Source organism: Neoarius graeffei, chromosome 16 (assembly GCF_027579695.1).
Source record: "Neoarius graeffei isolate fNeoGra1 chromosome 16, fNeoGra1.pri, whole genome shotgun sequence".
NCBI classification, from domain to species: Eukaryota; Metazoa; Chordata; class Actinopteri; order Siluriformes; family Ariidae; genus Neoarius; species Neoarius graeffei.
In genome coordinates this window covers 19837585-19861525 of record NC_083584.1, presented here as the reverse complement: position 1 = coordinate 19861525, position 23941 = coordinate 19837585, and the positions used below count along the sequence as shown (strand labels likewise).

The window sequence follows — 23941 nt, the reverse complement described above, 5'->3', positions numbered from 1 at the left end:
ATCTTCTTTGAAAACTGGCACACTTTCTTTACATACAAGACAAACTGCACGGTCCTTACACTGAACGAAAAAATAATCGGTGGTCCACTGTTCTTTAAAAACTCTGCACTCTCTGTCAGCTTTTCGCTGACCGCTAGCCATTTTGCTGTCCTGAACACTGACAGTTCTCTGCGCATGCGCTGCCTGTCACTGCTTGATCGCGAGCATATGACGAAAATTCGGAAAATATGAATAGTTCATTTTATAACTAAATATCAATTTTAATTGATAAAATCAACAAAATACAAGATGCAGACATGTTATTATTTGCCAAAAAGCAATTTAAAAAAATAGGCCATGACCACTTTTGGGGATTGCCTCATAGGGCCGGTTCAAGTGATGGGGGGGCAGAGGGGCTGGGGGGCCGGTCAAAGGGGGGTGGCGGGCCGGATCTGGCCCGCGGGCCGTAGTTTGGTGACCCCTGGTTTATAGAGTGCATTTGTGAATAAACTATACATTTATTTTTATTTGCTTTCAGTGGTACCAGTTATTTCCCAAATTAAGGGCTAAAATACGTATCTTATGTTAAAATAAGAAAGGTCATTATATAACCAGTCAATAAATTCAATTCCATTGCAATTTATTATGGTTTTACCATAGTCATGGCCTCGGAACACCAGATAGATAGAGTAATAAAGAGTAATATAAGATATTAAACCAAGAGTGATTTAAAATGGGTAAGGTTCAGATAGAAAATAAAATAGACAGTGAGTGGATAAAACAGTTAATACACCAATTAGTTTACACTAGGCTATTTATGAGGTCTTAGCCAGGACATACTTAATGTAAACATGTGTAGCTTACCTTTGATTATTTGGGAGGCTTTCGTTTTCCCCATGGAAAATTTCTTTGCGATGGAAGAGTCTGGGAACATTCCAGCCACGCACTTGTTGAAATCATCAAAGAAAGAGAGGCTAATGTTTTTCTTAGCTATTAGCATCGCCATCTTCACCTCAGACCTAATCAGTGTTGCCAGATACTGCTGACGTTTTCCAGCCCAAAATATGTTCAAAACCCGCCAAAATGCACTTGAAACCGCCCAATCTGGCAACACTGGACCTAATCACTTGTTCAGCCTCGCCTCCGGACGGAGTTCTGTAATTACTGATGCCTGAGAGGGCGGGGACGTGAATTCATGGCCCGACTTCCTGCTGTAAACTCCTGTCAGAGGCGCGTCATGAATTCTGGACCTACTGACTTTTTTATACTGTGAAAATACGGGACGTTTATATAATGTGAAAATACGGGATATTTTCGGGAAAATAAAAAAAAAACGGGAAGACAGCGGGAAATAAGTCAAAATAAGGGATTTCCTGGGAAAAACGGGAAGGTTGACAGGTATGATGAGCACTCATTCAGACGTTTTATTCTGTAGAACAAACTGAGATCACAAACATGATGCAATAATAGTCATTCCAAAGTGCAACTTCTTGGCCTTCAGAAACACTAAAAGAAACGAAGAAAAGACATTGTGATAGTCAGCAAATGTTACTTTTGTAGACCAAGCACAGGGAAAAAAATATGGAATCACTCAATTTTCAGGTAGAAAATAAGGACTCACCCAGTCAATTTCCTTTCCCTAAATTGACACCTGCCTCAGATTAGATCTGCTTGTTAGTCTGCAGTTAGAAACAGCGCAGTTATCACACCTTGGCGGGCTGCTGGACCAAGTGGATTGGCAAGAATCATGGCTCCAACAAGAGAGATGTCTCTTGAAACAAAAGAGAGGATTGTCAAACTTCTTAAAGAAGGTAACTCTTCACGCATGGTTGCCAAAGATGTGGGCTGTTCACAGTCAGCTGTATCTTTCTCATCTCATTATCTCTAGCCGCTTTATCCTTCTACAGGGTCGCAGGCAAGCTGGAGCCTATCCCAGCTGACTACGGGCGAAAGGCGGGGTACACCCTGGACAAGTCGCCAGGTCATCACAGGGCTGACACATAGACACAGACAACCATTCACACTCACATTCACACCTACGGTCAAGTTACACTACGTTCACACTGCAGGCTGAAGTGACTCAAATCCGATTTTTTCGCCCATATGTGACCTGTATCCAATCTTTTATTGACAACATGAACGGCACAGATCCGATTTTTTCAAATCCGACCCAGGCCGTTTGGATATGTGGTCCTAATTCCGATTCCTATCCGATCTTTTCATATGCGACTTCAGTCTGAACCGCCAGGTCGCATTCATCCGACTTACACGTCATCCACAAGCCACAAACGTCACTATTCTGCGCTGAAGTAGGCGTCGGGTCTCTCAGAAAAAGTTACAACAACATGGCGCATGACATCAATGCGACTCCGCACCCACACGTTCCTTTGAACGGAGGTTGCAGTCACTACCCCGCAGAACGCCTGAGCCAAAGCCCTTGCCCTCTTCCTTCTCAACCTCCTCCTTAACATCAGGCTATTGTGCATGTTCTGGCTCCGTCGCAACAACAACTGCATCATCGCCAGGTACTCCATGCTGGCTACTGTCATACACAGGAAACTTTAGGTTACTTCCGTAAACACTGGCCATGCCCACTGCGTGTGACGTCGTCGTATCCTGCAATGCGCATGCGGAACACTTTTAGGCCGCTTTTCGTTCATACTGAGGGTCACATTACAAGTCGCATATATTTGTTAATGTGAACGACCTCTCAAAAAAATCGGATTTCACAAAAAAATCGGAATTGAGCATTAAGCCTTGCAGTGTGAACGTAGTGTTAGAGTCCCCAGTTAACCTAACCTGCATGTCTTTGGACTGTGGGGGAAACCGGAGCACCCGGAGGAAACCCTCGCGGACACGGGGAGAACATGCAAACTCCACACAGAAAGGCCCTCGGCGGCCACGGGGCTCGAACCCGGACCTTCTTGCTGTGAGGCGACAGCGCTAACCACTACACCACCGTGCCGCCCTGACTGAAAGTTTTCAAACAAAATTAAAAAGAATGGCACTATAAATACTACCATACTATCAAAATATACTCCACAAAGAAATTCACTCGAATGCGAAATTTTCGTCCTACCAAAATACACTCACTAGTAATCTTTCACTTAAAACCTCAAAACTCTGTCAAAATCCATCAGATAATTCACTTGTAAACTTTCACTTAAAACTTTCAAACATATAAATTCAAAATAGCACAAAATGTTATAGTCATGTTGTCTGTTGTTGCCCGGATGAGGATGGGTTCCCTTTTGAGTCTGGTTCCTCTCGAGGTTTCTTCCTCATGTCATCTGTTACCCCTTTTCCACCAAATCAGTTCCAGGGCTGGTTCGGGGCCAGTGCTGGTTCACAACTCGTTCAACTTGCGAGCCAGCTGAGAACCAGTTTGCTTTTCCATCGCTCGCGGTGCTAAGAGAAGACACGTCATTACTTCGCTGTATACGTCAGTTACGTCGTTGTATACGTCATTACGTCGCTACGTTTGCATAAACCTTGGCGCGAATATCGAAGCAAAAACAACGCGGAAGAAGCAGAAGCAGCAGCAACAACAATAATAATAATAATGGATGACTTCGCGTTTGTACAGCTGCTGCTTCTCGTCGCTTAAAAATGGCGATCTTTCTCGGTCTTATTGTTGTTGGTCTTTACAACTCCACCCACCCCGCTGACGTAAGCGGTTCTTTCCTCTGGCCCAGCAGAGAGTTGGTGCTAGCCTGGAACCGGTTTTTCTGGCCCCAGAGCCAGTTCTTTGTCAGTGGAAACAGAAAACCTGGTTCCAAACTAAGCACTGGCCCCGAACCAGCCCTGGAACTGCTTTGGTGGAAAAGGGGCATGAGGGAGTTTTTCCTTGCCACCTTTGCCACAGGCTTGCTCATTGGGGATAGATTAGGGATCAAATTAGCTCATGTTTTAAGTCGTTCAAATTCTGTAAAGCTGCTTTGCGACAATGTTTGTTAAAAGCGCTATACATATAAACTTCACTTGACACTACGACACTATTCAAATACACTCACCAAACAAATTCTCTGTCATGCAAAATTTCACTAAACACTTTAGAAGTTGTACAGTTTGTTTCTGAAATGGTATGGAAGACTAGTTTAATTTCACACTCAAATGTCAATTATATTCTGATTTAAGGTATCTTTACCTTAAAATGTGTAACTGGCTGGTCGAGCATTTGCTTATCCATGGAAATTCATTCTCCCATGCAACCTGGGATTTGCATTCATATTTTTGCCGTTTGGTATTGGGTTTAGTGGCCATGATGAATGGCTGCTTGTAAAAAATGTCGGCCCGCCTGGCTGAATCCTATATTACGGAAGTGACTGTCGTTCTGTTCATTGATTGGTTAAAAATCAGTTGACGTCAGCAGTGTTTCTCATATGATTCTGATTGGACATAATCGGGAGGCGGGAGATGGAGGCTAAAATCGGGAGGGTTGGCAAGTATGTACAGTGCTCAGCGTAAACGAGTGCACCCCCTTTGAAAAGTAACATTTTAAACAATATCTCAATGAACACAAACAATTTCCAAAATGTTGACAGGACAAAGTTTAATATAACATCTGTTTAACTTATAACGTGAAAGTAAGGTTAATAATATAACTTAGATTACACATTTTTCAGTTTTACTCAAATTAGGGTGGTGCAAAAATGAGTACACCCCACCAGAAAAACTACTACATCTAGTACTTTGTATGGCCTCCATGATTTTTAATTAGGGTATTAGGCAGAAAAAGAAATTTACCAGTCAAAAATAATATTTTATATAATCCTGATAAGCGCCGCAGGTGCGAAGACGAGCGCCGCAGGTGCGAAGACGAGCGCCGCAGGCGCGAAGTCCCTCTAGGGGGGTCTGGGAGCATGCCCCCCCAGAAAATTTTTGAAATTTAGACTTCATTTCCTGCATTCTAGGACATTTTCAGGGTGAAATGGCGTGTAATTTTTGATCAGAAATATTGCATATTTTTACTTTGTATTTTTTTCAGTTTCACTCCTGAATGTATCAGATGTATGTATGGTGTTTGATTTGGTAACAAAAGTGAAAAGAAAATAAACAACAATGAATTGTATATAATCTTTTGATCTAGTTACAGTATTTAATAAAAAAAAAAAAACCAACAGTATTCTATTTTACCATACCCCAATGAACCCCCCTTGTTAATCAATGTATCACACATACCTTTTCTGTCTTTTTGTGGAAAAACGAATCAGTTTTTGTCACATTCAATTTGGGGCGTTTGTTGGGATTCATCTTGATCCAGAAGAGTGAGTCAGCAAAAAAAAATGCGGTTCTCCCGCCAAGAAAGAGGAAACTACAACGCAGGGTGTTTGGCAATTTTCGACCAATCAGAATTCGCGATTTATTCAGTCCGCATGTTACAAGATTCAGTGCGGGCCAAAATGGCGGAAACGATGAAATATTCTGATTTTTCATTTCAAGTTTTCAGTATTTTTCGTATTAAACTGTGTTTCTTACGATTTGTAAATGATGGCGGAACCACACACGGACTGGCCATCGGGAGTAGCGGGAGTTTTCCCAGTGGGCCGGTGGTTCAGTGTGGGCCGGCGGAGAAAAAAAAAAAAACCAGTTGCGCGCTGGCCTTTAATATGATAAGCAATGTTAACAGTTTCTTTAACAAACTGTTAACATTGCTTATCATATTAAAGGCCAGCGCGCAACTGTAATAAGCAATGTTAACAGTTTGTTAAAGAAACTGTTAACATTGCTTATCATATTAAAGGCCAGCGCGCAACTGTTTTTTTTTTTTTTTCTCCGCCGGCCCACGCTGAACCACCAGCCCACCAGGAAAACTCCCGCTACTCCCGATGGCCAGTCCGTGTGTGGGCGGAACATAACTGGATTTATCGGATGACATGTGGGAGTATTCATGTGCGAAAATTTTCGGCATTATCGTCCGTTTCAGTATCCGTCTGTGTGTATACTTGCCCGTTGAAATCGGCAATTGCCCGTCAAATTTACGGGTGGACGGGTCTCTGCCTAATACCTTATTTTTAATGACAGCACCAAGTCTTCTAGGCATGGAATGAACAAGTTGGCGACATTTTGCAACATCAATCTTTTTCCATTCTTCAACAACGACCTCTTTTAGTGACTGGATGCTGGATGGAGAGTGATGCTCAACTTGTCTCTTCAAAAGTAATTTCTTTCCACCACAAAGGTGAAGGCTACAAGATCAGCAAAGCTTTACTTATCAGTCAGAATACTGTAGCAAAAGTGGTACAAAAATTTAAGAAAGATGGAACTGCAACCATCTCACAGACATCCAGGTCGTCCACGGAAGTTAACACCTCGACAGGAGCGTCTTCTGATGAGAAGGGTTGAAGAAAATTGGCATGCGAGTTCACAGCAGTTATCTAAAGAAGTAGAAAGCCAAACTGGGGTGACTATTTCCTGAGACACAATACGGCGTTGTAGGTGCAATTAAATTAAGTGATCAATCTCATTAAATCAGTCTCATTAAATAATTCCATTAATTTTGGTGCTTAATAATAAATTACCAAACAGCTAAATTATTGTATATTCCAAATTATTATGATCACTTACCGTATTACATAACTCATATGCACCTTGGAATTCTTTTGAGATTGGGCGACTTCAAAAATATCAGGACAACAAATAAACACACACAGTTTCAATAATTAATTGAATTTATTATAGCAAAGATAAAAAAAAAAGAATAATAGCAATTGAAATCTTCAGCAAACAGTGTGTGTGTGAGAGAGTGATTGGAATCTTATCTGAGATGTGTGTGTGTGTGTGTTATCTGAGGGGTTGGGTCACCACGTGGGAGAGGTGACCACGTGTTTCTAAGTGGAACAAAAGAGTTAGCTTTAGTTGCTAGCTAAGATGTGTTTGTGAGGCCTGTGGCTACATGTGGAGACAAAGATTAGCCTTGTATTGCTAGCTAAGACAATGGAATGCTAGCTAAGGTGTGTTTGTGAGGCCTGTGGCCACGTGTGGAGACAAAGATTAGCCTTGGTAGCTAACTCCACTAGCTTATAACACTACTAAATCCACTGAAATCTTGATGAGGTCAAAATATGTGTAATAATGAAATTAAAGTGTTAGAAAGGAAAAGAGAGAGAGCATGCAAAACCTTATCTATTAAACAAACGACTGAGAGAACATAGAACAATTATGGAACACAAAATCAGTGTGCACACTTAAACAGTTCCTGAGTTTAAATTCACACTACTTCATAAGCTAATTCCTAAGACTAGTCTTTTTGCCCCAAAATTGCCAGTCTTACTTCAGTATCTTGCTTATAGCAAGATTATGGAGATATGTTCCGAGATTTTTGGAGTTTCACCGTTGTGAAGCACGTGAGTCGCTTCCGTGGAAAGCAGAGGATTTCTTGGTCCGACGCGTGGTCGCTCGTGATGAAAAGAAGTCTCTGATCAAATAATGTGCACAGCGCTTTAATTAGGAGGAATCTGATCGCTCCTAACTTTAAATTAAACTGTTTTGGGCAGCAGTTCGTAACGTTACTATAATAGACAAATAAATGAAAACCGGTTGTAACTCAATCTGAGTTTAAAATTGCGTGATTCTAGAGTCTACCGTGGCCAAAGGTAAATGAAAGAAAACGCGCTAAATCGTGGATCTTGCAAGAAAGACGTCTTTATCTGGGTTTGCTCGGCCGAGCGAATCTCTTTGTGCCTGCAGACCGCTGGTCCAGACGGAAAGAGAACGAGCTGGGAGTTTCCGGGTTACTTATGGCTTCCTGGAGGATGTGATGTAGGAAATCCCGCCCAGGCGTGACGTAGGTCAACGCGGAAGTTGGCTGATGGGAAATGTAGTTTCTTAAAGGGATGGTGTTACCTACAGCAGACACTGCAGAGGAATGACATGCATGGATGCCGTCGACGAAAGAAGCTTCTCCTAAAGCCCAGGCACAAAAAAGCCCGCCTAGAGTTTGCCAGGGCCCATGCTGACGAAGATGAAGACTACTGGGACTCTCTACTCTGGAGTGATGAGACCAAGATAAATGTTTTTGGAACTGATGGCTTCAAAACCGTATGGTGTCGCAAAGGTGAGGAATACAAAGAAAAATGCATGGTGTCTACAGTGAAACATGGTGGTGGCAGTGTCCTTATGTGGGGCTGCATGAGTGCTGCTGGTGTCGAGGAGCTGCATTTCATTGATGGCATCATGAATTCACAGATGTATTGCTCTACACTGAAAGAGAAGATGCTACCATCACTCCGTGCCCTTGGTCGTCGTGCACTTTTCCAACATGACTAAACACACATCTAAGGCCACTGTTGGATTTCTGAAGAAGAACAGGGTGAAAGTGATTCAGTGGCCAAGTATGTCTCCTGATCTGAACCCAATCGAACACCTATGGGGAATTCTGAAGAGACAAGTTGAGCATCACTCTCCATCCAGCATCCGGTCACTAAAAGAGGTCGTTGTTGAAGAATGGAAAAAGATTGATGTTGCAAAATGTCGCCAACTTGTTCATTCCATGCCTAGAAGACTTAGTGCTGTCATTAAAAATCATGGAGGCCATACAAAGTACTAGATGTAGTAGTTTTTCTGGTGGGGTGTACTCATTTTTGCACCACCCGAATTTAAGTAAAACTGAAAAATGTGTAATCTAAGTTATATTATTAACCTTACTTTCCTGTTATAAGTTAAACAGATGTTATATTAAACTTGTCAACATTTTGGAAATTGTTTGTGTTCATTGAGATATTGTTTAAAATGTTACTTTTCAAAGGGGGTGTACTTATTTACGCTGAGCACTGTAACAACTGTAATAGTTGTTCCTTCATCAGCCTCTCTTTTGTTTGTCTCTGTCTCTCTCCAACAAAGTTTTTTTTTTTCTTTTATTTGTTTTGTCTTTATTCAGTAGATAAAAAATACATATCAAGTGTAACAATATAAAAAATATGCCTAAATGTAAACCTGATCTAAAAACCGACATCAACTTAAAAATGAATCTATTTAAAAATATATATATATATGTATTCCTGAAACGCTCTGTGCTTATTCTAGGCATAACGCTGGATCTGTTCCTTAGGTGCGCAGAAGATTCCTTTACCTTAGCCCATGTTTACATTAGACCGTATCAGCGGATCATCAGATTAACGTTTTTAAAACGATTAGTGTGCACACAGCAACGCCAATACACGATTTGCGTGCACACAGCAACACCAATACACGGATACGCTCGGCTCCGCAGGCATCCTGCGCTCCAAATCACTCCGCCCTGAACAGCGAGTGCCCTCTGGAGGGTGCGCACTCCGGCCCTGCGCAGCTCACAGAGCGCGCGAGTGAAGCGCACAAGCCACGATTCGGGACTGAGCCGCTGTGTGTGATCCCAGCGCATATCACTTACCACTTGCAAGTGGAAGGATGGCAAGCCTAAAGACAATCATAACTACACAATGGGCAGTATTTGCATCAGTATTTGCAGTATTTTCATACTTTTATACTCTTTAATGAAAGGTGATACAAGGCGGAAGTCCGTGCCGTTTTTCAGCAGTCGCGTCACATGACCAACGCCAGCGAATCAGGAAGGTGGATGTCACAGTGACGTTGTCTAATGAGACGCCAGCTAGAGCTCAGCACAGCGTATCCGCGTATTCTCAATGTTTACACAGCACCGGAGCTGACACGATCTGGATTGAATACGTGGACGCTGGCGGATTCCCGTTTCCAGGCGGTTTAATGTAAACGGACAGTGCATCCGCGAAGAAAACGAGACAGATACGGTCTAATGTAAACGTAGCCTTAGGCAGCAAGCTGAATAGTGGATGATCTGTAACATTAAACTTATTAAACAGTCGATGGTCGCATTTTTCAAGGAGACTAAAAATATCGAAATGGGTTTAAGTATAGCGTCGTTTAAAACATCTAGTTAAAAATTGTTGTGTAATAGTAAGATCAGACTGACTAGCAGCAGTCACCGGTAGACCGTACGTCAGACTTATTCGGAATTAGCAGGAATCAAGCAGAACCAGCCGGAATGAAAATTTTTTTCAAAATTCGTGCCACATTCTGACGGGAATTCCAAACTGACCAGCATCTTACAGCTTTGTAAGAATGCCGTTCGAATACTTAGAATGCGCTTCGAACCCGCCTCGAATGATTCTTGCACATTCCGAGTGTATTAGCTTTCGAATGCAGTTCAAATGTAGTTGGAACACAGTAGGAATACCTAGGATGCAGTAAGAATATTAAGAATGCACCTCGAATGCCGTACGAGTGCGGTTCGATTGCTGCCCGAATACCACCCGAAGGATGCTGCCTCGAATGCTGTACGAATTCACCTCAGATGCAGTCAGAACGCTCCCGGACTAGCCACCGAATATGTTTCGAACGTCTAAGAATTCAAAGAGACTGCAGCTCGAATACTTAGAATGTACTTCGAATATACGAAGAATTTTCATTCCAACGGCATTCCGGCTCATTCGAGGCACATTCAGGACATTCTGGCAGGATTTGAAGTGGCTTGCCATTTCGATTTTTCCCTCGAACGCGATCAGAATGTTTCGAATGCTGTTGGAATGCTGTAAGAATATTTAGAATGCAGTTAGAATACACTTCGAATGCCGTTCGATATTTCTCCTCTTCGAATGCCAGAGACTCATTGTTTTGCAGGTCAAGGGGCCCACAGGGCCCCTCCTGGGGAAAAAAACAGGGGCCCATTTCTACAATGGGGGGCCCAATGATTATCCTTCAGTTGAAGCGAACCTAGTGAGCGAAGCGAGCCCAATGAACAGCTGGGGCAGCCCAGGGGCTGTTTTTTTCTTCTCAATTCTGTTTTTTTTTGGTATTAGAAGCCATATGAAGCAATGTAGATGACAAAAATCAATGCTTCAACCAAATATATTGAGATATTGTTTAATCAGTGGCAATATTTTGGAATTCAGCCACAGGCCACTATATATCACATCTACCTTGCAAATTATAGCACAAGAATGGGTTTGTTTTTTGCATGCTGTAACGGTCTAATTCTGCTTGTCTCTAATCATCTCTACTTCTAATTTCATTAATTTATTTTATTAACTTGTTTTCAGTTTGGTGTAGGTCTATAGTAGTATTAGTCACCAGTGGTGGTAGTAGTAGTGGTTGCTGTTGTAGTAGTTGATGTTGTAAATCTAGTAAGACTAATTACCTTGGGTATCAGGGGTATCAGTTTTTTCAGGTGAATGTACTCTCTCTCTGCCGAAGAATGACAAAATAGATGTATTTTTTTCTTTTTTTTCTTATCCATGTTTTCTTGTCTCTTTCGAATATTCGTACGTAGACCGTAAGACGCCACCTAGCGAAAGACTTGGATCAAAACGGGGCGGCATAAATACACGAACGGGTCTGAACGGGTCCGACGTATATTCAGTATGGCGGCGGTCAAAACAAATGAATCCGATGCCGAAATCTGTTGAATATCCAGATAATTATGTTGGAAGTTGCATATTTGTGCAAGATTTTCGATATTGAGACCGTGAAGTCAAGTAATATGCCACAAAATGTTCCAAATAGGGTATAAAATGCTCGCGTCCATATTGGCCCCTGCCCCTCTCGACAATGCGTTCATTATTCGAAATAGTAGATGCGGGTGCGCCAACAATCTGAGTCTCTGGAATGCACCTCGAATGTTTTGAGCATGAGCAAAACATTTGGTCCGGCCACAAGAATGGGCCCAAATGTTTGGAATGCACTCAGAATTTTTAGAATGCATTTCGAATATCCCAGAATATACGAAGAATTTTCATTCCGATGGCATTCCGGCTCTTTCCGCCTCCAGTGTGACTACCCTATAATTTAGAAAAAAACAATGTAATTAAAAAGATGATCTATTTCCAGTTGCGAGTATCCTTCCTTACAAAGGCTTCTAATCATAAATAGACACTTATTGGCTTCACAGAGCTTAGTCTTAAAGGAACAGTCCACCGTACTTCCATAATGAAATATGCTCTTATCTGAATTGAGACGAGCTGATCCGTACCTCTCCGAGCTTTGTGCGACCTCCCAGTCAGTCAGACGCGCTGTCACTCCTGTTAGCAATGTAGCTAGGCTCAGCATGGCCAATGGTATTTTTTGGGGCTGTAGTTAGATGCGACCAAACTCTTCCGCGTTTTTCCTGTTTACATAGGTTTATATGACCAGTGATATGAAACAAGTTCAGTTACACAAATTGAAACGTGGCGATTTTCTATGCTATAGAAAGTCCGCACTATAATGACAGGCGTACTAACACCTTCTGCGCGCTTCGGCAGCGCATTGATACGGAGCTCAGATATCAATGCGCTGCCGAAGCGCGCAGAAGGTGTTAGTACGCCTGTCATTATAGTGCGGACTTTCCATAGCATAGAAAATCGCTACGTTTCAATTTGTGTAACTGAACTTGTTACGGTTCAAGTGATGAGGGGCTGGGGGGCCGGTCAAAGGGGGGTGGCGGGCCGGATCTGGCCCGCGGGCCGTAGTTTGGTGACCCCTGATTTAGAGCCTGTGGGCTACAAAAATAAGTCATTAAAGTAGCCGGCTGGACTTAATTGTGTAGTCGGCTGTATGGCCGGCAGCCGGCGCTTGTGGAAAGCCCTGATTTTCCCAGTGAGTGACACAAACTTCCGGTTCACGCGGTTGGGTTATATGTAAGTTATAAGTCGCGACTGGGGAAAAAAACGAAAAAAAAGTTTAGGGTCGGGCGGGTAACCGGAAACACACTTTTTTTTTTTTTTGGCTTTAGTTGTGTTGTTTTCTCGAGATCCTGAATTAATTGTCGTTATCTCGGGATAACAAGGTGAATAAAAAAAAAAAGGGTTATATGAAGGGCCTCTCTCGGCTTCCCTACTGTTCACTATTTTCCAATCGCACACGATTTCATTGCACACTACCCTTTGTGTTCTGTCTTCTAAAAAACCTAAATACCAGTTAAGTTTAATTGACCTTCAGTTAAGTGAAGGTCAATTAATAATGGACAGAGAATGTAGGTATAGTTTCCAGTATTGGACTCGAAAGAGTTATTTATTAAGGGCTTTGTTTATTTAAAAAAAAAAAAAAACATTGTTAGATTACAGGAACTGGATGTGTCAAAGCTTAACCAGGAACATCTCATGACTCATCATAATCCTTTTTATTTTCAGGAAGATATTGCTGCTGCTCCAGAAGACACAAAAAGTAAGTACGTCATGGCCGATGGAAGAATCTAGGGCTCGATGTTAACTTTTTAATCCACTTGTCCAGCTGGACAAGCAGCAAGATTTTTCACTCGTCCTGACCGTAACCTTTTTATTCCTATGTATTTACTAGTGAAATGAAAGGAAAGTGATAAACTTTGTTAATCAAAAAGCAGGTATAGTTACGATCATTATGCTTTAATGATTTTATAATTTTTCAATAAAACTTGAACTGTAACAATCATGGCTTTCCCCAAAGCGCGGATATGAAGTGATGAGTAGCATGCTATAGATACACAGTGGTGTAACATAGGGAAAAAAATTTAAAATTCAGGTTTTGATTTTATGTACTGAAATAACTATTAGGCACAATTTTTACAATATCTATATAAATTAGTTGTTTTTACCCATTTTAACCTTGAAATCAGCATTTTAATGATTACCCATAATGCATTGTTTATCGCGCTAAAACAAGCAAAAACGTCATAAGACAGTGGAAATACTACCTTTACTACCTTCACGTGGCGTCTTTCTCGATTGCACGTGCCTAGAAGCGTACCTTCTAGAACGTTCCTGGGTGGTCACGGACTGTCACGTAGCCTAGTTCGGTTGTGAAATTCGCTAGGATGGAGTATTTTCGCGAGTTTAGTGGCAAACTTTTGCGCCGCAATTTCTCTATTCTCGAAATTTGTAACCTGAAACCCTACAAGAAATGTCTCATAATGTTTGGGATTTTGAAAAATGCTTCTAGCAAGTTTATTTCGCTGTATTTTTCTGTGAAACTTGGCATAAATCATTCTTAAGTGATGAGCGTGACATTGTTATTTTGGTCTGGGTCACGGAGTTAGTTGGAAGCGGGAGAAATGAGAGTTTCTCAACTACAGCAGCACTTCTCACCATAGAGATCTTGCATGTGACGTCACAGCCGATCCAGATTGTGACAGACGCCATCGTGTCGGTCAAACGCCATATTCCGCCTTCTACTTCTACTTCTGCTTTTACTTCTACCTTTTCTTCTGGAAAACCCTACTATATACAATTCTACTACAACGGCTGCGGCTACAAGCTCTCCCTACCTGTGCACGTTTTTTATGTTTTTTGTGTGTATTTTTGCGTGTTGTTCGTCTGTACCGGACTTCAATAGCCACTACAACCGTATGGACTTACTGGACATTGGTTTCCAGCAGAAAATGATGGTTTGTAGCGATTTCCATCGCATGCACAACATTCTGGACGAGAAAAAAAAAAAACATTCTGGACGAGACCAGATAGCGAGACCAGCGGGGTCTCCGTGGATTGTTATCGGAAGCAAAGGGAAGGAGGCGGCGCCGGGAGCCGAAGCAAAAGCGAGGCTGCAGGCAGAGCCGGCCTGTTGACTAAGCTCAGAAAACAGCCACTCAAACCTCCACTGCCAAGCCTCTACCTCTCCAACGCCAGATCCATGTAAACAAGACGGACGATTTGGAATTACCTTATTCTATTCTATAATCGGCTGGTCAGTGCAATACTAGTAATACTTAAGTGACTTACCCATCCAGTGAGGATTGTTATTTTCTTGTTTACAAGATGCCACATCTGAGTCGCTGACAAATCCTGAATTTCTGTAAAGATAACTGTCCAGAGATTTATAAGCACGCAGTGCTTCACCACTGAACAGCGAGGGAAAGTTGATGAGGTAATCATACACGTCCGGGTATTCCGCTGGCAGTTCAAAATCCGGTCGTGAAAACTCCGTCCGGAAAGCCATAAGGGTCACTAATCTGTAGATCGTTTATTTTAGACATATATCTAGTTATCTGTTCATTAGAAAAATGAGCCGTGTAGTCCGTCGGTTGAAATTGATCCATTCTGTACACGAGTGCAGCAGTATTCAGCGGTGTTTTTGACCGACACGATGGCGGTTGTGTACTTTCCGGTCACGTGACTGCAAGATCTCTATAGATGGCTGGCGTGTTTCACAGCGTTTGGGATTTACTAAATCGACTAAATCTCTAGATCTACTGAAGCTACGAGGATATAAATCACCAGGATTCTAATTTACTGGGTGAGAAGTATTATATATATTTTTTGAAAGGTTTATTCGCGCTACAAGTCCATGAAAGTTGGAATAGTTCGTGAAGGGGTTAGTTAGATTTTGGTAGCGTGACGCGCACAACAAGCAAAAGAAAAAACAAATTTTCTTCCGAATTTCCTTGCTTTATCAAAATTATTTTTTGATACATTAAAAGACTGTGTTTATAATATTTAAGTGATTTTTTTTTATTACAGAGAATATTTGATCAAAACTTTCAAAACAGCATTCAAAGTGATTTTTCACAGGTGTAAATGTTACGCGTGACGTCCATAATTACGTTAAATTTTAAGAACTAAAATTCTGTTAAAAATTCTAGATTTGTGCTATCATTCTGGGGTTTTGCTGAATAATACTTTAGGGAGTCCTCTTACAATGCTGAAAATTCAATGAGTTTTGGTGAAATTCTAGAAAAGTTTTTTACATTGTAACGCGCCTGATAGCGATTGTGCTCACACAGCGTGCTACTCATAAGTGCTCTGCCACGCCATGCGATGTCACTTGCACACCTAAATAAAAAAAAAAATCAATGCCAGAGTACTTTCTGCACCTAATTATCTCTTATTCCCTTCTGAAAATACGTAATAACTATAGAAATAGGAAGCTATAGGTTTAGACTATCCTGGTACTCAACCCAGAAGTGAAATTAAAGGGTTTCGCTGTGTGCACTGACTGCCATTTGTAGCCAGACATAAAGGCACGTTCTCGCTGCTGGTCGCTAGATGGCGCTGTAGCATGTTTTAATCTCGATTCTGTTCCTGGCACTATACTCTGTTGGGTTGCAGGTCTGTAGATGACTTGCAACCACGTGATCAAAATGTGCTACGTCGTGAGCGTCCGCCATGATGGTGGACCTACAAAGCAACTAGGACGGCAGCTGCTGAAAGCGCGTCTGTAAACAATGCTGAATTTTCTCAGTATTACCACGATTTGAACGGTCAAGCGAAGATTCGATACAAAGAAGATAAATGTGTGGTTTTGACCCATATTATTTAAAAAAGTCAGATTTTTCTGAATATAAGACGCTTCTACCGACCATCGAGTCCCCAGATATCACGTTCTGTCTGGTTTGGCTGACTTTGTAGGTCGACAAATCTCAAATGAAGGTTTATGGAAGCCTCTGACTTCTTTCTCTGGATGGGTGAATCCGTTATTAATTAAACCAGTCAACGATGACAAAGCAGTTGTACTTTGCAAGGCTAAGTTAGGGCTTCTTTTGTATTTAGTTTACTTCTGTGTGTAAATCACAGACGAAGTGTGAAATTTTGACAAGTCTCTAGCTTTATAGCTCACAAATCACATTTTAATTTATTTCAGGTCAACCATTCTAAAAGTATAATATAGTTTTATAATTATAACAACGACCAAATGAACCATGACAAGAGAGAACGCTCATTTTATAGCAAAATTCTAGCAACACGACGAAATAAAATTCTTCCATGATATTATCGAGAAAGCTTTTGAATCTCACCTGAGATAAAATGATTACTGCAAACACGAGCTGTTTTGGTTTTAGTCTCTGTTAGATCAGCCCTGCCGATGTTGTTCAGCCGTGCTCATCTCCTCTCCGTACTAAGCCTCAGGGTTTCCTCGCCCTCTTTCCGAATCACGGATGGAATTCGAAAAAATCGGAACGTGCCACGGTCACGAGTACTGTTGTGACCATAACCGTAGCTATGGCATAGCTAAAAGAACGCTTAAAGGAACAGTCCACCGTACTTCCATAATGAAATATGCTCTTATCTGAATTGAGACGAGCTGCTCCATACCTCTCCGAGCTTTGCGCGACCTCCCAGTCAGTCAGACGCAGTCAGACGCGCTGTCACTCCTGTTAGCAATGTAGCTAGGCTCGGTATGGCCAATGGTATTTTTTGGGGCTGTAGTTAGATGCGACCAAACTTTTCCGCGTTTTTCCTGTTTACATAGGTTTATATGACCAGTGATATGAAACAAGTTCAGTTACACAAATTGAAACGTGGCGATTTTCTATGCTATGGAAAGTCCGCACTATAATGACAGGCGTACTAACACCTTCTGCGCGCTTCGGCAGTGCATTGATACGGAGCTCCGTATCAATGCGCTGCCGAAGCGCTAACAGGAGTGACAGCGCGTCTGACTGCGTCTGACTGACTGGGAGGTCGCGCAAAGCTCGGAGAGGTACGGAGCAGCTCGTCTCAATTCAGATAAGAGCATATTTCATTATGGAAGTACGGTGGACTGTTCCTTTAAAGCAGTGGAAAAACAAAGAGAGTTGTGCACACGTGATTGTTTTGTACAGAATGTCACTTGAACCCGCATTTGTACGGTATATCCACCAACATGGCCGACATCCAGGTTTCTATTTTGCTTTGACGTCACTTGCAAGTCAAGGATTGTTAATATTCTAATTTCAGCTGCTATATTGTTGCATTTTTTGTTGTTGTTGTGCAATAAAATTAAATATTACTCTGAATTGATTGTTCCCACTGTTTTCATATCAAATCTAACTTTGCCCTTTAAACTTTGCCCCTTGCATATTTGACAAGGTAAAAAACAGCAAATTTAATAATGTTGAATTGTGCCTAAATCAGCCTGCGTTCCCACCAGAATGCACCATTTGAAGTCTCTAATTTCAAACTTTTCCAGGGGAGCGTACCGCCGGACCCCCCAGCAACCGGCCCTTATGGGCTGGGCTTCGCATCAGTATCACCACTCTAATATTTTTTTCTGGGGAAAGCCCTGTCGATAAACAAAAACTATCCAAAGCCCCATTATGGTGCATGTGTTGTTCTAACCCATTACCTGATCTGCAGTTTTAATAGTTAGACTCACCCAAATTCAAAGTTTCTGCAGGAAATAAAGTTAAATCTTGATTAATCCAGTAAAACGTGAAGTATAAATTAATGTAAAGAAATGAAACTGAAAGAAAACAAGTTGGACATGATAAGGGTGACGGAATGACGTTGTGAATGAAAACGAACCGTGAGTGAGTTCGGCACTGTCGCAAAATCCCCGCAAAATATTTTACCACGTTTGTGATTGTTAATGTGAACCATACAAAAGAAAAACACAACGGATGTTCAAATGAAATGAAGATTCACCACAAGTATTTATTTTACTGATTATTTTTTACACACACCTGATGTGCTTGACTTGCCTGGAATTTTGTAAACCATAACTCGGCCAGATCACTGAGGGGCTTGAGCTAGATTTGTTGGAACTTTATTGAAGTAACTCTTGAATAATTACTAAAAAAAAGCTAATTTTCAACAAATATTCAACTTGTCCTGTCGGACAGGCAGATGCGGATTTGACTTGTCCGGATCGAACATTTGGTTGTCCCGGACAGTCGGATTACCATTAATGTCGAGCCCTGAAATCGACATTTTTCCCTCTTCAATTTAGTCTTAAACTCGCGTCTGTGTGTATTTATTACTACAACCCCGATTCCAAAAAAGTTGGGACAAAGTACAAATTGTAAATAAAAACGGAATACAATGATGTGGAAGTTTCAAAATTCCATATTTTATTCAGAATAGAACATAGATGACATATCAAATGTTTAAACTGAGAAAATGTATCATTTAAAGAGGAAAATTAGGTGATTTTTAAATTTCATGACAACACATCTCAAAGTTGGGACAAGGCCATGTTTACCACTGTGAGGCATCCCCTTTTCTCTTTACAACAGTCTGTAAACGTCTGGGGACTGAGGAGACAAGTTGCTCAAGTTTAGGGATAGGAATGTTAACCCATTCTTGTCTAATGTAGGATTCTAGTTGCTCAACTGTCTTAGGTCTTTTTTTGTCGTATCTTCCGTTTTATGATGCGCCAAATGTTTTCTATGGGTGAAAGATCTGGACTGCAGGCTGGCCAGTTCAGTACCCGGACCCTTCTTCTACGCAGCCATGATGCTGTAATTGATGCAGTATGTGGTTTGGCATTGTCATGTTGGAAAATGCAAGGTGTTCCCTGAAAGAGACGTCGTCTGGATGGGAGCATATGCTGCTCTAGAACCTGAATATACCTTTCAGCATTGATGGTGTCTTTCCAGATGTGTAAGCTGCCCATGCCATACGCACTAATGCAACCCCATACCATCAGAGATGCAGGCTTCTGAACTGAGCACTGATAACAACTTGGGTCGTCCTTCTCCTCTTTAGTCCGAATGACACGGCGTCCCTGATTTCCATAAAGAACTTCAAATTTTGATTCGTCTGACCACAGAACAGTTTTCCACTTTGCCACAGTCCATTTTAAATGAGCCTTGGCCCAGAGAAGACGTCTGCGCTTCTGGATCATGTTTAGATACGGCTTCTTCTTTGAACTATAGAGTTTTAGCTGGCAACGGCGGATGGCACGGTGAATTGTGTTCACAGATAATGTTCTCTGGAAATATTCCTGAGCCCATTTTGTGATTTCCAATACAGAAGCATGCCTGTATGTGATGCAGTGCCGTCTAAGGGCCCGAAGATCACAGGCACCCAGTATGGTTTTCCGGCCTTGACCCTTACGCACAGAGATTCTTCCAGATTCTCTGAATCTTTTGATGATATTATGCACTGTAGATGATGATATGTTCAAACTCTTTGCAATTTTACACTGTCGAACTCCTTTCTGATATTGCTCCACTATTTGTCGGCGCAGAATTAGGGGGATTGGTGATCCTCTTCCCATCTTTACTTCTGAGAGCCGCTGCCACTCCAAGATGCTCTTTTTATACCCAGTCATGTTAATGACCTATTGCCAATTGACCTAATGAGTTGCAATTTGGTCCTCCAGCTGTTCCTTTTTTGTACCTTTAACTTTTCCAGCCTCTTATTGCCCCTGTCCCAACTTTTTTGAGCTGTGTTGCTGTCATGAAATTTCAAATGAGCCAATATTTGGCATGAAATTTCAAAATGTCTCACTTTCAACATTCGATATGTTGTCTATGTTCTACTGTGAATACAATATCAGTTTTTGAGATTTGTAAATTATTGCATTTCGTTTTTATTTACAATTTGTACTTTGTCCCAACTTTTTTGGAATTGGGGTTGTACATCCTGTTACTGTTACGACCCTGAAGTTGGTTAGTTTCCAAAACCAGCACATCTTGAAGGTTTTTTTTTTTTTAATTCCTCTTATACCTTATTTAATTTTCCAATGATTACAGTTTAATTTATTAAAGAATACATACGTCATCTCTTTATAGTTAAAAAGAAACGCTCCTTATTTTCAGTTATAATGTATGCTATACATTATAGCATATAATATAATGCTATAGCTTCTTTTTCTTCTTGCTTGAAGTTAACGAGACAGAAGAAACAGCTTGTCGTGTTACTGAGAAACTACAAAACATACAAGTGACTGTTACAAAGTGCGGACTCTGGAGGCTCCTGATAAAAATGCGAAATAGTAACTCCTCAAAGAAAATGTGTATTTGCGGTTACTTCCTGTCTCCATCTGTGTTTTGGTGCAGAACTTTATAAAGAGTACCGCATGCTCAAAGAGGCAAAGGAGAAGACCACAAGCGAGGATGAGGATCACGTACAAAAGCAGGAAGTTCAGTCTCCAGCCACTGGCGTAAGCTATTTATTTATTTATTTATTTATCGAGGTGAAAGATTTTTGCAAAGAACACTGACTCACTCTTTGAATTTGTTTCCAAAATTGTTGAAAAGGACTGCTGGGGTTCTCATCTTAATCGCAAAAACCTGCCTGCAGCAAAACCCAAACTCACTTCGACAGACAAGGAGACTTTACAAGCCTCTGTCCAATACTTTGGGATGAAGTTGAAGTCTAATCTCATCAATTCATTATCAAAGGTAAATATATGAAGTTTAACTAACGTCCCATGTGGGGTCCTTTTAAACCAGAGGTTCTCATCAGTGGTGGGGACTGAAAGACTACGTTCAGACTGCACCCTGAAACGACCCATATCCGATTTTTTTGCCCATATGCGACCTGTATCCGATTTGTTATTGACAATCTGAACGACACAGATGCGATTTTTTTCACATGCGACCCAGGCCGCTTGGATATGTGGTCCTAATTCCGATGCATATCCGTTATTTTCACATGCCACTGCAGTCTGACCGGACAGGTCGCATTCATGCGACCTACACGTCATCAACAAGAGACAAACGTCACTATTCTGCGTTGGCTAATCCCGCCTCTTTGGTGGAAAACAACAACATTTGTACAGTTTTCAGAATTTAAATAGACTTTTATAGAATTGATCAAGCTAATGGTGGATTTGGTAGGGAGGGACCTGGATGTTAAATCATCCTGTATTACAAGATAAGATTGTTCTGGAAATTTCCAGTAATTTGACACCTTCAGTCTCATTAGTCTGCTGCCCACTTTAATCAGATTATTGTGTGAGTTCCGCCGCCGCCACAAAAACCACATCGCCAGGTCTCGCCTCATCTCCATGCTTTACTTGCAAACTTGAAGAGTGCGCTTTTTTTTGTTTACGTATTACGTAGATGTGCTTATTACGTGTCAATTTGCGCATGCGGGACACTTTTGGGTCGTTTTCCGTTCATATTGGAGATCGCATGCAAGTCTTATATAATTGGTAATGTGAACGGCCTAACAAAAAAATCGGATTTCACAACAAATCGGATATGGGTCGTTTCAGGTTGCAGTCTGAACGTAGTGTAATAGGCATGTGACGATAAATCACGATAGAAATTTATGACGATTTGAACCAATGAAGTAAAAAATGAATAGCAATTATTATTAAGTTGAGTAATCTCTTAGTTTTTAGCTCATCTGGCTGTAGGCCAGACCGGATGAGCTTACGCGATCACGTGTCGTCCGTCCATCGTTGTCCGTCCACAATTTACAAAAATCGCTACTCCTCCTACAGGATTGGTCAGATTTCAGTCACACTCACATACAATGTTTCCCAGGTGGGTGTGCATAAAACTTATCAGGATGGTAGCGCCACCAGTCACATTTACGATTTTATGGGCGTCTGAAATTTTTGAGTGACTCGTCACATTAAACGCTACTCTTTGTTTTCACTGAAACCCACCCAGAAGACTCTAAAGACGTATTCCAACAAAAATTGTTCACCAGGTGGCGCCACTTGCTATGGATGCAGCTACACAGGGGTCATATGCAATTTCTTTTTTTTTTTAAAGATTTTTTTTGGGCTTTTTTCACCTTTATTGGATAGGACAGTGTAGAGACAGGACAGGAAATGAGCGGGAGAGAGAGACGGGGAGGGATCGGGAAATGACCTCGGGTCGGAATCGAACCCGGGTCCCCGGATTTATGGTATGGCGCCTTAGCCACCTGAGCCACGACGCCCCCGGGTCATATGCAATTTCACAAAAATCGCTACTCCTCCCACAGGATTGATCGGATTTCAAACTCGCACGCAGCAACAGTGGCCGGTATGAGCTACAGCCTCATTGAGGCTATTTTTTCTTGCTGTAATTGCGTTGTTTAGACAACCGAGGGCTCAATAAAATTTTTTAACAGAGGAATTACATGCGACTTCACTGTAGGTGGAAGTAACACTGCTCTAATGGCATGCAAAAACGGATCTAAAATGGGAATGAGCTGTTGTCTGATTGTACAAATAGATGTAATAAGAAATCCGAGCTCTCTTTTGACAGACTGCTGAAAGATAAAGAAAAGAGAAGTGAATGGAGGGAGTGCAAATGTTTATAGAAGTTTATTAAGAAAAGGGCTATTTGTTATTTGCTTTTTTTCGCTTTTAATAAAAGGAGTATTTTAGTTAATATGTGTGTTTAGTTAAAAATGTGGGTAAATAATTATTGGTTATTGATAAAACAAAAGGAAAAATGGGATTTTTTTTTTTTTAATATTGCGGGAAAATCGAATTGTGAATCGTTACATGCCGAGTCTATAATGTGCTTAGAATGGTGAAACATTAAAATAGAAACTAGGGCTGTCGAAGTTAACACGATGACTCATTAATGCAAATTCCTTTTAACCCCACTAATTTTTTTGATGTGCGATTAATATATGCATGTTCTGTGCCCCCTCCCCCGTAGTTTGGGAAATCGGGAAGTGACGTAGCGAGTAGCTGGTCAGCGCAAGTCGTGATAAAGTGCACTTATGTACAGAATCAACTTGTATTGTTGCATTCTGACTGTTTACATAAAACGTGCGTATTTTTATATGCTTGTGATAACTCAGAGGGGAGAAAAGAAGACGTGTTAAGGTCCAGGTGTGTGTAAGTGCGCAGTCTGCACACTGGAGCGATCTCATCTCATCATCTCTAGCCGCTTTATCCTGTTCTACAGGGTCGCAGGCAAGCTGGAGCCTATCCCAGCTGACTACGGGCGAAAGGCGGGGTACACCCTGGACAAGTCGCCAGGTCATCACAGGGCTGACACATAGACACAGACAACCATTCACACTCACATTCACACCTACGGTCAATTTAGAGTCACCAGTTAACCTAACCTGCATGTCTTTGGACTGTGGGGGAAACCGGAGCACCCGGAGGAAACCCACGCGGACACGGGGAGAACATGCAAACTCCACACAGAAAGGCCCTCACCGGCCACGGGGCTCGAACCCGGACCTTCTTGCTGTGAGGCGACAGCGCTAACCACTACACCACCGTGCCGCCCACACTGGAGCGATAGTTTGTTTAATTCTGAGAAATATGTGAGTGATGTAAAAGTGTTTATAAATGCAGTTTGTGCTCCTGAATGTTCTGTATATTTACCAGTGAGTTCTTGCGTTTTACTGGAAAACATCTTTATAAGCTGTGTGGCTGCACAGATGTATTT

The 23941-nt window shown here is 41.6% G+C and overlaps 1 protein-coding gene across 4 annotated transcripts in view; it reads left to right on the top strand.

Annotated features, from left to right (window-relative positions):
• recql4 (RecQ helicase-like 4) overlaps positions 1 to 23941 on the top strand; it is a 106830-nt gene that overhangs the window by 3178 nt on the left and 79711 nt on the right. For 3 of the 4 annotated variants that reach the window (XM_060942605.1, XM_060942604.1, XM_060942606.1), the window contains exons 2-4: positions 13098 to 13131; positions 20642 to 20745; positions 20843 to 20986. In XM_060942605.1, the coding sequence (XP_060798588.1) occupies positions 13098 to 13131; positions 20642 to 20745; positions 20843 to 20986 (282 nt within the window). The remainder of the gene's footprint in view (positions 1 to 13097; positions 13132 to 20641; positions 20746 to 20842; positions 20987 to 23941) is intronic. The other variant, XM_060942607.1, reaches the window with a different exon arrangement.